Source organism: Sander vitreus, chromosome 10 (genome assembly GCF_031162955.1).
Source record: "Sander vitreus isolate 19-12246 chromosome 10, sanVit1, whole genome shotgun sequence".
NCBI lineage: Eukaryota > Metazoa > Chordata > Actinopteri > Perciformes > Percidae > Sander > Sander vitreus.
Genome location: NC_135864.1, coordinates 20,945,274 through 20,959,099, shown reverse-complemented (window position 1 = coordinate 20,959,099; position 13,826 = coordinate 20,945,274). Strand labels below are relative to the sequence as shown.

General features: G+C 42.7%; 2 protein-coding genes across 2 annotated transcripts; both read left to right on the top strand.

Moving 5' to 3' along the window:
• The first annotated feature begins 1,098 nt into the window (after positions 1-1,098).
• On the top strand, positions 1,099-5,811 carry pcdh20l (protocadherin 20-like). The gene is made up of 2 exons (XM_078260879.1): positions 1,099-1,224; positions 1,812-5,811. Exons 1-2 carry the CDS (start codon positions 1,177-1,179, stop codon positions 4,341-4,343), a joined length of 2,580 nt encoding a protein of 859 aa, XP_078117005.1. The 5' UTR covers positions 1,099-1,176; the 3' UTR covers positions 4,344-5,811.
• Positions 5,812-5,813: 2 nt separating this feature from the next.
• On the top strand, positions 5,814-12,683 carry plp1a (proteolipid protein 1a). Its single transcript, XM_078260880.1, has 7 exons — positions 5,814-7,433; positions 9,466-9,652; positions 9,790-9,946; positions 10,275-10,443; positions 10,665-10,738; positions 10,846-10,911; positions 11,325-12,683. Exons 1-7 carry the CDS (start codon positions 7,430-7,432, stop codon positions 11,403-11,405), a joined length of 738 nt encoding a protein of 245 aa, XP_078117006.1. The 5' UTR covers positions 5,814-7,429; the 3' UTR covers positions 11,406-12,683.
• Positions 12,684-13,826: the final 1,143 nt, after the last annotated feature.

The following is a 13,826-nucleotide window of genomic DNA, read 5'->3' as shown; positions in this document are numbered from 1 at the left end:
TACTTTTTTTGACATACTATACTATGAGTTTTTATCACTTTTCGGCATACTATAATGACTATTTTCAACATACTATACTGTGACTATCACTTTTTTCGACATACTATACATTGACTTTATTACTATTCGACATACTATACTATGACTTTTTTTCGACATGCTATACTATGACTACTTTGACATACTATGACTTCATTTTTGACAACCTATGACGGTTTTATCAATTTCATTTAAGTCCTTACCCTAAAACTCCCATTTGAACTTCCTTCATTGCTTACTCTTATTATTCGCCTCCTTCATCTATTTCCCACTTTTCCACCTATTCATACTGCTTTAGCAGCTTTGTTTCATACATTATTGGTGTTCAACATTTCAATGAAATTCATACTAATTAAAACCACTCCCACTTTTCCAACTATTGTCACTACTTCTTGCGCATTTAAGCCAGCAATGCAGTGTAGCTTCAGCTTTTCAGCACACACGCATTTTCTGCAGGAAATGCATTTTCTAGTTTACATTCATGTTCCCATGTGAATGCAGCAAGAAACATGAAGCATTGTTAACACTGTTATTGGTGTTATTTATAAAAGATGCATTGTAGGGGCGCCTGGATAGCTCACCTGGTAGAGCATGTACCCCATGTACAGAGGTTCAATCCTCGCCATGGGCTGGTTCAATTTTGACCTGTGGCCCTTTGCTGCATGTCATTCCCCCTGTCTCTCCCCTTTCATGTCTAAGCTCTCCTATCAAATAAAGGCCTAAAATGCCGAAAAAAAAAAGAAATCTGAGAGGAAAAAAATATATTCAGAGACAGTTAAAATGTTGGAGAAAAAAAACAGGTGGCAGGTGTGTTAATAAAGACAGGTGTGTAAGCACATTTGGTAATGGCACATTAATCCTGTCCCGTACAGTTTAGGAGGCAGGCTATGTACACAAGCCTCATGCTTACTCATTTTTTATTCTTTAGCAATGCATGAGTTGCTATAAAAGCATGTATTCAAGCCATGCAGGTAAACCTGTTGTTCCACTGACTTCTCCTGTGTCAGTCTGACACGCTAAGTGTTGTAGGAGGGGCATGTAATGAATTATGCCTTTAGCTGCTCAGGTTTAGGTTGCTGCCTCTGTCCTCAGCGTTCACTCGCTGCCGGGGGAACTTGTGTAACATGTGCGAGGGCGATGGGCCATGGGACTCCTGATAATATGAACTGGGCTGGACTACTGCAGGTCAGTGAGTCAAAAGCAATGCAAGGATTATCCATTCTGATGGTGTCTAATTACTGAGGCAGTGTTTCCAATTGATAGAAAAGGTGTAACTGGAATGCTATTCGTTAGTGTAGCTGTAGAGGCTAAAAAAAAAAAAGAGGAGTTGTGGGGCTATATAGGCTAGGCTATATAACTTATCCCCATCCAGAGCCTCTTAAAGATAAAAAAAAATAAATAAAAAAAACTTAAAAAATATTTTTGAAAAGGCTGAAATATATACAAATGTGATTTTTATTTGTGTAAAGCCAAACACATGCTTAGCTATTTACTTTTTGTTTTGTGTGTTGGGTTGTGTAAGAGTAATTGGTTGGAGATAAGGGAGGGGCATCACATTACCTTCATTGTACAGTTGCCTGCTTTCAAAAGGGGTCATTGAGGCATGAAGTTTAAACCTTATCACCACCAGGGAAAACTTCTATACTAAGTCAGTTTCAAGTGCAACAAAAGGACAGTCAAAAAATAGCCAAAATAAAAAAAAATGCTGCCTCTTTATAAAAAAAAAATAATAATAATAATTACTGCTCACAGTTTGTTTGTTCTTCCATCAGAATTTGCTGGTTGTGGTCCATCTGCAGCAGATCATATGTGCTTCTGTCCGGTTTTCTATTCCAGAGGAACAGGAGCCTGGTATTCTGGCGGGCTCACTTAGTAAACACTTTCCACCTCCTTACCAGCTCCTGACCCAGGAGTATCTGTGGACGGACAAAAACACGGGGAATTTCTACACCACTGAGCAAAAGATGGATCGCGAGGCCCTCTGCCCCGAGGAGACAAAAGCTGAGGAATGCATTATTTTACACAATGCTGTCGTGGGGCCCTCAGGAGACCTTATACAGTTCCCTGTGATCATAGAGGACATCAATGACAATGCACCTCATTTTGAAAACAGTGTAATACACCTAAGGGTGTCTGAGGATGTGACTGTGGGGACCAGTTTCTTATTGGATGACCAGGCTCAGGACAGGGATGCCGGACATAACGGCAAGCTTCATTACCACCTAAAAGATTCCGATGGAGTTTTCAGTTTAAAGGTGGAAGAAGAAGAACCCTTCATCCTGCTAGTTGTGCAAACAGCTCTAGATAGGGAGACGCGGGACCTGTATCAGATGGCGCTGGTGGCCACCGACTGTGGCTCAGAGCCTTTAAGTGCTACAGCAACTTTAATAGTCACAGTGACAGATGTTAATGACAACTGTCCAAGCTTCATCTCTGACAGCCCCCGCAGTGTCACCGTCCCCGGAGACTCCCCAAAGAACATGCTGGTTGCTCAGGTCAGAGCCACAGACCCAGATTCAGGTCCGAATGCCGCCATCGTATACTCCCTCAGTCCCAAAGTCTCTGAGCGGGCCAAGAAGTTCTTTAGCCTTGACAGCCTCACTGGGCACATCAGACTAACACAGGATCTCCAGAGTGACAACACCGAGGAGCTGCTGTTGAAAGTGTTAGCTAGCGGCCATCACTGCCCCCCAGCAGACACTCGGGTAACCGTAACCGTGCTCCCCAAGGTGAACCAAGAGATGACGTTCAAGATCAGGTTCATAGTGGAGCATCAAAACCAGACTGTGGTGTTACCAGAGAACCAGCCCCCCACCGTCTTAGCTGTTTTAGAGCTTCATGGTGACAGCAGCTTGAAAGGCTCATCTCTTGCCATTGAGAGCGAGGTGCCTTTCACCTTGAGCCCACAGAATGGCAAATATCTGCTTTCCACATCAAAGCCCCTAGACTATGAGATGAAAAGCGAACATCATATTTCTGTGGTAGTGCATGGGAGATCAGCTGAAGGATCTGTGATCGCTCCTTCCAGGCGTGTGATCCGGGTGTTGGTGGCAGATGTCAATGATAATGCTCCACAATTCCTCCAGTCACACTACCAGCTAGAGGTGGAGGAAAACAACCAGCCAGGGATGTCACTGCTGCGGGTCTCGGCGTCAGACGCAGACAGTGGATACAATGGCAGGGTGACCTACAGGCTGGACAAACACACGTCTACCATATTTAACATTAACCCTGTGACAGGTCAACTGTCTGTGTCAGCCTCTCTGGATAGGGAACAGCAGGGTGTACACAAAATCACTGTGTTTGCACGAGATAGCGGCTCTCCTCCCTTGGAGTCAGTGGCCACAGTATCCATTCGTGTTCTGGACCAGAATGACAATGCACCTGTTTTTCTAACCCCTCACTTTATCTTTTTTATCCCCGAGAATGTACCACCGTTTGCCCAGGTGGGGAGGGTTGGGGTGACGGACCCAGACAGAGAAGAGAATGGGAAAACCGAGTTGCATGTTGTAAACAGCAGTGGACCTTTTGTTGTGGATAACACCCAGGGGACACTGCGCACCACCACCCACTTGGACCGCGAGACAGACGACCGATATGAACTCTACCTGCTTGCTGCCGATCATGGGCACCCAGCCGCTTTGACTTCCACTGCCAGGGTAACTATCTTTGTGGAGGATATCAATGACAACCAGCCAAAAGTAATCCTTCCCAGCAGCAACTCCTCATGCCAGACTGTCTCTTCAGCAACGAATGCAGGCGCCATAGTAACAAAGATCTATGCCGTCGACGAGGACTCAGGGCTGAATTCGGAGATTACATACACTGTTGTGGCACCGAAGCCAGCGCAAAACAGCAGCCCCTTCCGGGTGGATTTAAAGACGGGGAACATCACCGTAGCTCAGCAACTTCTACGGAAAGACCTGGGAATGCATCACCTGTTCATTGTGGTCAGAGATGGGGGGAAACCAGCTCCACTTTATACCACCGTCTGGGTTAATCTGTTGATCAATGAGAGCATGGGGCCCTGCCACTTAGACAGGGCGCCCACCTGGACAGGGACATCCGACTTGGTTCAAACCCCCTCAAAGGCCCCCATCTGTGAGGTGGAGGACACCAGATCTGCTCGGCTGACACTGTTTGTAGGCCTGGGTATGATGCTGGTGTCCACATGTTTGTTTGTGGCGACAGCTGTTTTATACCTGAAGCAGAAGAGAAGAAGTCTACAAGAGAACAAGAGAGGGCACATTGAGGAGAATAAGACTCCACTCAGGCTCAAAGACAAATATTACTCTGATGACTAACAGGATAAAGCAAGCAATGTGTGTAATCCTCATTGGCACTTTGTCAATGATGAAATCAGCCTGTGAATTAAATACATTCTGAATATTTGTCAAAGGCTTCTTGCATTTTGAGAATCAAATTCGGTGAATAATTCTGATAGTGTATTCAAACACTGTGAAACTGCGACATTCTGTGGAAATAAAGCGGATACATTTTCTGATAAGCTAAGCTAAAAAGGTGATCTGATAAGTGATCTGATAAGTGAAGTATTTGAAGTTACCAGCAGAGACTTGTAGACAAATATGCAACACTGTAATTTGGCACAGGTGATGTGTACAGTACTAGCCACTAAGATAAAGCTTATTACAGCAAGGCATTGCTAAAATACCAGTATTACAGTCACTATCTTTAGGGATTATTATCCATCATGCCTGCAGTGGGAAGAAGACTGAGGTAATGGTCCACTAAGTTGATTGGGTCCTTCTCAGATTTCCGACTCAAGAGTGATGGGGAGTCTAAAGTATTTAGACACATAAAGGGGTTTAATGTTCCTCCTGTGGGGAGGTGATGAAAGTCTCTCAAGAAGCAGCTCTGAGACGACCGCAGGAGGCGGACTGCAGCTGTGGACAGGTGAGAGGCGGCAGAGGAGAAGCACACCACCATCTCAAGTCACCGCCTCACACCTGTTAACCGATAGCGCTGCTTCTCACTCACAGATCTGGATCACACCCAAAAGGCAGAAAAACCTACGGTACTGCACCAAGTAACCCAACAGCTTGTTGTTTTGATGACAGATGTTTGGAGTGAAACCACACTGTGTTCAAAGAACTCTTTACAAAAGGCACTTACTCTGATACATTTTTAAGCTGCAGAAACAATTGAGATATCAAAACCAGGTTAAGTGATGCATAAAGTATGAATGAGTCAGGGTAAAATGTGTGTACAAATCTGTGAACACACAATTACACAAAGAGGGCAGGCTAATTGTCTTAGCTTTCACAAGATAACATGCTTTTTTGTCCTTGCGGTATAATAAACTATTGAGCGATCCTTTAAAGATACACCTGTGTTAGAGGAAAGCCACGAGTCAGAGGTTGTAAAACAAAATGTACACCTACCTGGTTAGTGGAGAACAAGGCTTGTATAACACGAGTGGTGGTTCTCTGAGGATTTCTGAGCTAGCAGCTCCAAAATAAATAATCTAATAGAGTTGTACTGTGACACCAACTACAATAACAGCGGAAATAAAGGGCCACATAACAAAGTGACAAATTAAAGAAGCCTTTTAACATAAGGAGTTACATATTGCGTTAGATTAAAACATGTACAAATTACTATTAAAACCTTTGTGGCTCAAAAGAGACATTTTTGACCTGGTTGACAAAACATCCTAACAGATTGTATTTTTGGAGCATCATGTTTAAATAGATTATTTTTGACAAAACTGACTTTTCTCAAGAAAATTAATATGTGCCTGCTTCTGTAAAAGCTATGGCAGGAGAAAGCCTGCCATCTACTGGACACAGGTGAAGCCAAATCTGGCTCTTTATTTCTGGTATTTTGCCAGAGGGTGTAGATGAATCAGAGGACAGTCTCTCACTCAGTCACAGTCAGGTCAGCTGAGAACATCTCATCTTAATCAAATTCAGTTTTCAGTTTTTTACTAAAGCTGAACATTTGGTAGTGGGTTATGGGGTTGCATGATCTGACGTGGCCAAAAGAAAACAGCTGGCACCAAACCAACTACCTAGTGGATTATTTCTGAGAAACACATCAGGGGTTTTATGATCACAAATGACATAACAATCCAGTCTAATTAAAATAACAGTGATGTTTTTCTTATCAAAGAAACTCAATGTAGTGATGCTGGGAAATACCCCTCAACTACAGGCTTAAAGGGCATTATCTGACTTGAGTAATCCACATCTTTTACATGAAAAAAAATAAAGGTGACTAAGCCTTTGCAGTGGCTGCTCCAAACCTCTGGAATAGTTTACCTATTCATATAAGAACATCTTGGACTGTTGAAACATTCAAGTCCTTGCTTAAGACCCATTACTATGCATTGGCTTTCAATTCAAGTTGAGCTTTGACACCTTGACCCTTTTCAACTGTTGATTATTTTGTGTTGTGTATTGTTTGTGTATACCATCTATAAACTGAACTGAACATACTCATGGTCTGTGAATGCCACTTTAAAAAAATAAAAAAGGAACATTCCAGGAGTAAATAGACCCATTTAAGAGATAAAGGATAAAGCACATATCAGTTTTGCCAGCTGGGATCTTTCTTTGTTCAGTACTGTATCTCAAACACTGCAGTCAAACTGATAGTATCTGACAATTTCCTAAGTGTGAAAGGATCACCTGACTGTCCACAGGCTCGTATTGTTGGTGTAACTTCAGACAAATGACGTTTACTGTTCATGGACAAACAGCATCTCATCATTCCCATAGACGATCTGCATGATCCATGGTTTTGTTTATCAGGCTGAAAATCTTGCCATGGGATTTTAACCCTTGTGTTGGCTTCCCTTCAACCTTGAAAAACGTTTTTTCCGACGTTTTTGACGCCTTGTTTTCACAGTTTGTTTTTGCTTTTTCGAACGTTTTAAATTTTAAAATTTTTCTTCTACACATTTTCAGCGCTTATTTCTACGTCCCATATTTTCTGATATAAAACTGAAAAATTTAAAACGGGTCAATGTAACCCGAAGTCAACAGAAGGCCTTGAAGAACCTATGACTCTATCCCCTTGAGGCGTGATGGCCAACTCACAGAGGAGGAAATGTTCGTTAATATGGGGGGGGGGAGAGAAACGTTCCCTCTTCTGTATTTGCATAAGAAGTTGCAAGTTGCTCTCTATATGCGTCAACAATAAACTGAGGAGCGTAAGAACCTTGACCTCCTCATTATTCTCCGCCTTGAAGTTCATTGAAAAGCAACATTGTTTCTCCAAGATTGCACTTGCAGTCATCAGCGGGTCTGTCCATTGTTGAGGGGAACAGAAAGCGAGTTGAGGTTGATATACGGGGGCCGGAGACCAGTTGCGCATATCATCAGCGGACCAGCTGTAGTCAACAAGTCCGGAACGCATCCTTCCAGACATGGGTAAGAAACTCCAGCCATTTATTAGCTTTTTAGCACATAGAATATGTCACATTATCAAATCTGCATTGTATTTCATGTGATTGCACGCCAATATGAATGGGACTGTGAAAGGGCATCCGAAGTTATCAAGGTTTTATTTTTTTGTCACTTTAGAGGTCGGCTACTCACCGGCTGATGCTCCACTGATATAATATGAGATTTATTTCATACTCGAGATGGCAGGGCTACTTTCAGAGGAGCCTTGTCGCATTTGCTTTCGGTCGTAATCGTTCTCAATTTTTAAAAAGCCGAACTTGGCCTCAGCTTTGCATTTTGTACCAGAACGAGGTGTGTATTTTCATTTGAGTCACAGAGAGACTGGGCGGCTTGGTTCAGAGGGCTTCAGCTCTTTGTTCGGGCTGGTGATGTCATTAATGAGTTAATTGGTACAAGGTGTATCTCAAGGCGTGTGGGCTAATACTGGTTGGACTGTGTGATGTTTAAAGTTCTGATGCTGTTAGCTACCTGTAGTCTACTTGCGGTGCCCAGAATTCTTTGTGACCTACTTTAATGCAGCTATTTCCTACCTAATAGAACAACACTGCAACAATCTGTCTGTTATTTGCTAGTTTTCTCACAGTTTATCTTTTAAAACTCCCTCTTCCATGCCACAGTAAAACTATGCCATCTGAATGACAGTAATCCCAGTTTGCCTCTATCTCACTACAAACAGCCATGTAGAAGTGTTCAATTAAAGAGCTATCTATTTGCCCCTCCTGCCATCTGTGTTTACTGTAATGGTACCAACCAGTCTGTCTGCTTCCATTGTGCGTGTGGATGCACGCTTGCAAGCGTGTAATGGCACACATGCACACAGTTGCATTGTTTGTTTATAGATTTGCTTTTTCCATCCTTTTCCAGCACAGACAGCTCCCCACTATCACTGTCTTGTTCCCATGTCTCCCCAGAAGGAAGTGTCTGTGTGTGTGTGTGTGTGTGTGTGTGTGTGTGTGTGTGTGTGTGTGTGTGCGTCAGTATCAAGCATAGCGGGTCCTCTGGCCTTTGTTTGCTTGACATTGGTGGCCCTTGTACCCCCATGATGGTGCGAGACAAAGAGTGTTGTCTCTGCAGTCACAAAAGCAGCCTCTCTCTCTCTTTCACTTTGTTTCTCCTCTCCGTCCTCCCCCTTTTCTCACACTCTCCATGTTGGGTGGTGAATGGAGTCAGGGTGCGAGCCGGGGTCAGAGCAGGCCCATCCCCATGCCCTTGGCCCTTTGGCATCCATTCAAACAGCACATGACTATTAAGCAGAATGCACAGCTTTGCCAAGTATAAGGGAATGTAAGGGAATGAAAGTGTAAACAGCTGGAGCTCGGTCCACAGGGTCAAAGTAAAGTTAATTCATCTTTTTAAATGAAACCTTATTTACCTCTAGTTGTTATCTAGGTATGCAGATAGTTTCAGTTTTGTGTGCCCAGGTTTTGAGATCTCTAAGATGTCTGCCTCCACCCCAATTCATTTGAATTCCGCATGATGTTCACACCATTAAAAAATGACAGAATTCCTCCTGCTCTGGATAATCCAACCATCACTATGGAAACTGTTGATAGGAAGTTCTGTAAATCATCCAGCATAACAGGAAAATATTGATTGAATTATTGCAGGTCGACAGCAAATTAATTTCAGCAATACCGTTCATTATCAAGCATCTCTTTGGGTAGTGGCCCGTTGGTAGGACAAAACAAGACTTTCAAAGACCTCGACTTGGGCTCTGAGAAACTGCGGTTGACATTTAACCACTATTTTTGACAGACTAAATTAATTATTGATTTAATCAATAATGAAAATGGTATCAGTTGCAACCCTAGTTTCGAGCAGCACAAATTAAATTCTATATTTTCCTTCACTGTCTTATGCTTTACAAGAAAAAACCTTCCCTGTTGTATTGTACTGGGCTTAGGCTCATTTTTGACATTGGAACAAAGCCTGTCTGTCATATTGCATCAGTTAATTATGTTCCCTGACTTTCATGGTGCTGCGTCTTGACTAACAGGTTGCTATGACTGCTGTATGCGCTGTTTGGGTGGGGTGCCATACTGCTCTCTGGTCGCCACACTGCTGTGTTTCTCTGGCATTGCCCTCTTCTGCGGTTGTGGGCACCAGGCACTCACAGAGACAGAGAGACTCATCGAGACTTACTTTGCCCGTAACCTTCAGGACTACATCACCCTCGCCTACATGTGAGTGTTAAATTTGAGCTTCCATCATTAGAGTGACATCTTTTTAAACTTGTGATGGGATTTCTCGGGATTTAGTGTCAGAAGGTTTAGGTTCTTTGTAACCCTGAGTTTTTCCTTTTTTTTTCTTTTCTCCTTAGCATCCAATATTTCCAGTATGTCATCTATGGTTTGGCCTCCTTTTTCTTCCTCTACTGCATTGTGCTGTTGGCCGAGGGCTTCTACACCACAAGCGCTGCCAAGCAAACCTTTGGAGAGTTCAGGAGCACCATGTGTGGCCGCTGCCTCAGCTCCTCGGTGAGAGGGCCCGGAGTGGGACAAGTAAAGGGGATTGGAGAGATTGGATGGGATTAATACACATATCACTCCCTGGTGGGTGCTGAGCCGGAAATCTTAAAGCTGCTAAAAATCTTTGGGGACATGCAAAGATAAGCATACAGTGTGTGTTTGAGCGGTGGGGGGGCTGAGTGGTTGGTAGAAGAGGAGGAGAATAGAGAGTGAGATAATAAGTAAAGCTAATCAGAGAAAAAGTAAATGTGGTCACTATCTGAGTCACTGCTCATATATACACTCTCAGATTATGTGCATCAGTTTATTATGTTTATTCTGCTCCCTCCTCTTACAGTTTATTGTGATGACATACATACTTGCTGTGCTGTGGCTGTTGGTGTTTGCCTTCTCCGCCCTGCCTGTCTACTTCTTCTATAACATGGATGCCACCTGCCACACCATTGATGTTCTAACTGAGACCCCAGCGAGTATCAACCAGCTATGTGTTGATGCAAGACAATACGGTAACACGACATCTTTTGATGGCAACAAATGAGGCTCTCGATAATCATATCAACAAATTCCATGAAAAGGCCACTTTGGGAAGTAGGGAAGTCAAAAAGTATTAAAAACAAACAAAAACATTGTTGCATTTGGTCTTTTCATATGATTTGTGGACAATGAGAAAAATATTGTCTCTGTGCTTAAGAGATGGAATTGAATAAAGAAATTAGATTTTTAACAGGGCTCCTGCCATGGAATGCAGTGCCAGGGAAAGCTTGTGGTATGACTCTGTCCACTGTTTGCAAAACCAGAGAGGTAAGAACCAGGGAATAATTGCCACTCTGCAGTCATGTTCTATTTGCCTGACATGAACTGAAGACACATGTCATCACCACTAATGCAAATCTCTTATTTCCCTTCAGTATCAAATGACCTATGACCTCTACATTGCTGCCTTCGCCGGTGCAGGCATCACTCTCTTGGCTCTGGTGAGTGATTATGCTTCAGCCGGGGCCAATTTGGCTGCTCTTCCACAGTGGGGTACAATAGCGTTATACTGTATGGCTCATGTGACTTAGTGACGCTCAAAGTGTAGGCGGTGAGGCATCTTAGGCCTCCATGACTGATGATTTTTGTACTATTGCTCTCTGTTCATCTTTCTCAGCAGACACAAACATCATAATAGTGCCGTAATGTCTGGTGGTTTTCCAGCCAGGCAAATGGTGCACCCATTATACTCCCATGCTCCATTACAGAAGCTGTTATACAGATGGTATCTGTTATCAAATGTATGCCATTAGCAGTTAATCATAATTTCTTTCTTATTTCTAGAGTTTCTTGTGTATTTTTCTCCTCTTTACTTGTTTTCTGACACTCCCTGTCTCTGCTTGTCCTTCCATAGCTGACCTATACTGTGTCAACCACCTATAACTTTGCGGTTCTTCGGTATCTGGGGAGAAAGGGCATAGGTGCACGGTGTTAGGCTCACCAGCTTCCTGTCTGCTCTATCACTACTTCACCACCAACATGGGGATTTAAAGGGACTGCAACAATTCTCTCCTCCCACATCATCTGCACAGAACCACCTCTGGTCATGGACTCTTTGTATTTTTACTTCTCTTGTTGGAAAGAGTATTGTTTTTTTATATGTGTGTGAGGTTCGTCACACAGGAGTCTTAATCAGTATATACCATGTCACCAAAATATTTGTAAATTATTCCTGTTGTTGCTTGCTGACGTTCGTGTCTAAAATTCATTTCTGCTTCCCGTTGCACTCAAAACACAAATAACACAGCACTAATAAATTAACATAACCACGAAACAAATAACCACCAATCTGCAACACATGTGCTGCTAGAATGCAGCTGTTGCAGAGAATAGGGATTATAGGTTACCATGACTACCATCCTTCACATCTGGTTGGCATGGTGGCAGACAAGCATGCATTTGCAGTCTCACGCTGACCTCAGGACTTTTCTCACGGGCTGGAGAAAAGCCTCAACAATGGAGTCATGCCCGTTTTAAAAGCTAGCCAATAAGGAGCAGGTTGTGGGGGCCACCTGCGCTACGGGTCTCTGCTAAGGGTTATATTACATGTCAAGGGAGAGGTTTGTCCAGACAAAGAGAGGGTAAGACCTCTCTAAAGCCTCAATGCAGCTCTTCTGGGACCGCAACCACACACACACACACACCATCCACATGCTGCTGCATGACCCCCACCTCCCTCTCAATAATTGAAGTGATGGAGTCAGACAGAGTGAGGGGGACTGAAGGAATTTAAAATGTATTTTGAATAGTTTCTTTCTGACAAAGGGACATGCTTGTTTAGTTTTGATCTAGAAAGGTCTAAAATCATTTCTCATAATTTTGAGATGGCAAAAGCACTAGGTGCTAACTAATCGAGTGACCTCGTATTATTAGACTTTAAACACATTGTTGAGGTGCGACTCCCCCCTGCTGTTAATGCATGACTGAGGTACTTTTATAGAGAAAGGACAGCTTTGTTTTGTCTCTTATTCTTTAGGAATTTTGTTGTAGTTATTGTATAACACATCTTTTTACTTACTGTAGCTGAATTTACTATTTTTACACTTTGGGTATTACTAACAAACGCCTTTGCAGCATAAGAGGTAGATTATTCCATTTGGTGTTAGCTTTACCCAGCTCTGAGTGGTGGATTTGTCAAATGGCAGCTGGCTGTTTGATGATTATTTTTTTTTGTGTTGGTAAAATTTGATAATAAAAAGAATATTCTTTTGAAGTATTTGTGCAGAGTGCCTCTGAAAACCTTTTGTTTGTAGTCTGTGTGGAAGAGCGGTGTCTGGTGGTGTAGTATCACAGTGTTTAACTGGCTCTCCATCCTTGGCTTTCTGCCATGACTAGGGGCCAAGGTGTTTTGTATTCTCTCCTCTTGTGTCCACAGGTGCACTGTTCTCTGCACTTGGCTGTGAACCAGGTGTACCTGAGGAAGCTGATGCACAAGACGAAAGAGGAGAGGAGAGTCTATGACCTGTATGGAAGGTTGCAGAGTGACAGAGGGGGGACACTGGGTTCTCCATACCCTTCAAACACATCTGACATCTCCTGGCAGCGCCTCTAGTTTCGCAGCAGGAGCTTTTCATGATGACCATCACAATTGTTGTTTTGTGAAGTGTACAACTGTATAGTACTTGGTAAATTGATTCCCTTCATTATTTTTGATGTTTTCATTAAAATATAGGCTATTGTGTGTCATGTAAAGTCGTAAAATGGTACAAAAGCAGTTGGGAGCCATGACAGTCCAATATGTTGTGTGTATCGCCTATAATGTTCTGCATTTGACCAGTGTCTCTAGAATCTATACTTTCTGTATGTTTCCTTAAGTCAGACATTTAGTTTGAATTGCAGACGTGATATATTTTTTTGTTTCTGCCCAGGTCTGATTTCACAGTATGCGGTGCATGCTTGATTTCCTTTTTAATGAAGAGGGAATAAACAATGTTCACTGTGTCCTGGGTTCCCACACATACTTAGTCATTCAATGACATTTAAGCTTTTGTGTGATGAAATTCAAACAAGGTGCGTTTGGGGATTAAAATTCAAGACCTCTTTTACTCATGATTGTGCTGAAAAATGTAGTAATGCTTTGTTTAAACACTGCTGCTTATTACTGCAAATATTCAGGCTTTTTTTCCTGATGATGAAAAGACGGAAGGTGGAGAACTGAGGTATTCTGATTAATTTGAGTGACCTATTTTAGTTTTTAAAATAGTCATTTTTAAGGCACATACTTTTAATGAATTTTCAATGCATGAGCACAAAAACCACAGACAAGATAGTGTCTCCATTTGGTATGTTGCATGTTTTATTTGTAGCCAAGCACTGGAGAGTATCCATCGCGTTGCCAGCATGTTGGCACAACCAG

Bases quoted from the DNA above. Each gene is read 5' to 3' on its own strand.
- plp1a (XM_078260880.1), top strand. The intron at 9,653-9,789 runs GTGAGTGTTAAA...TTTTCTCCTTAG, and splicing joins TACATCACCCTCGCCTACAT to CATCCAATATTTCCAGTATG. The intron at 9,947-10,274 runs GTGAGAGGGCCC...CTCCTCTTACAG, and splicing joins GCCGCTGCCTCAGCTCCTCG to TTTATTGTGATGACATACAT.
- pcdh20l (XM_078260879.1), top strand. From the start codon at position 1,177: ATGGGCCATGGGACTCCTGATAATATGAACTGGGCTGGACTACTGCAG. The intron at 1,225-1,811 runs GTCAGTGAGTCA...TTCTTCCATCAG, and splicing joins ACTGGGCTGGACTACTGCAG to AATTTGCTGGTTGTGGTCCA.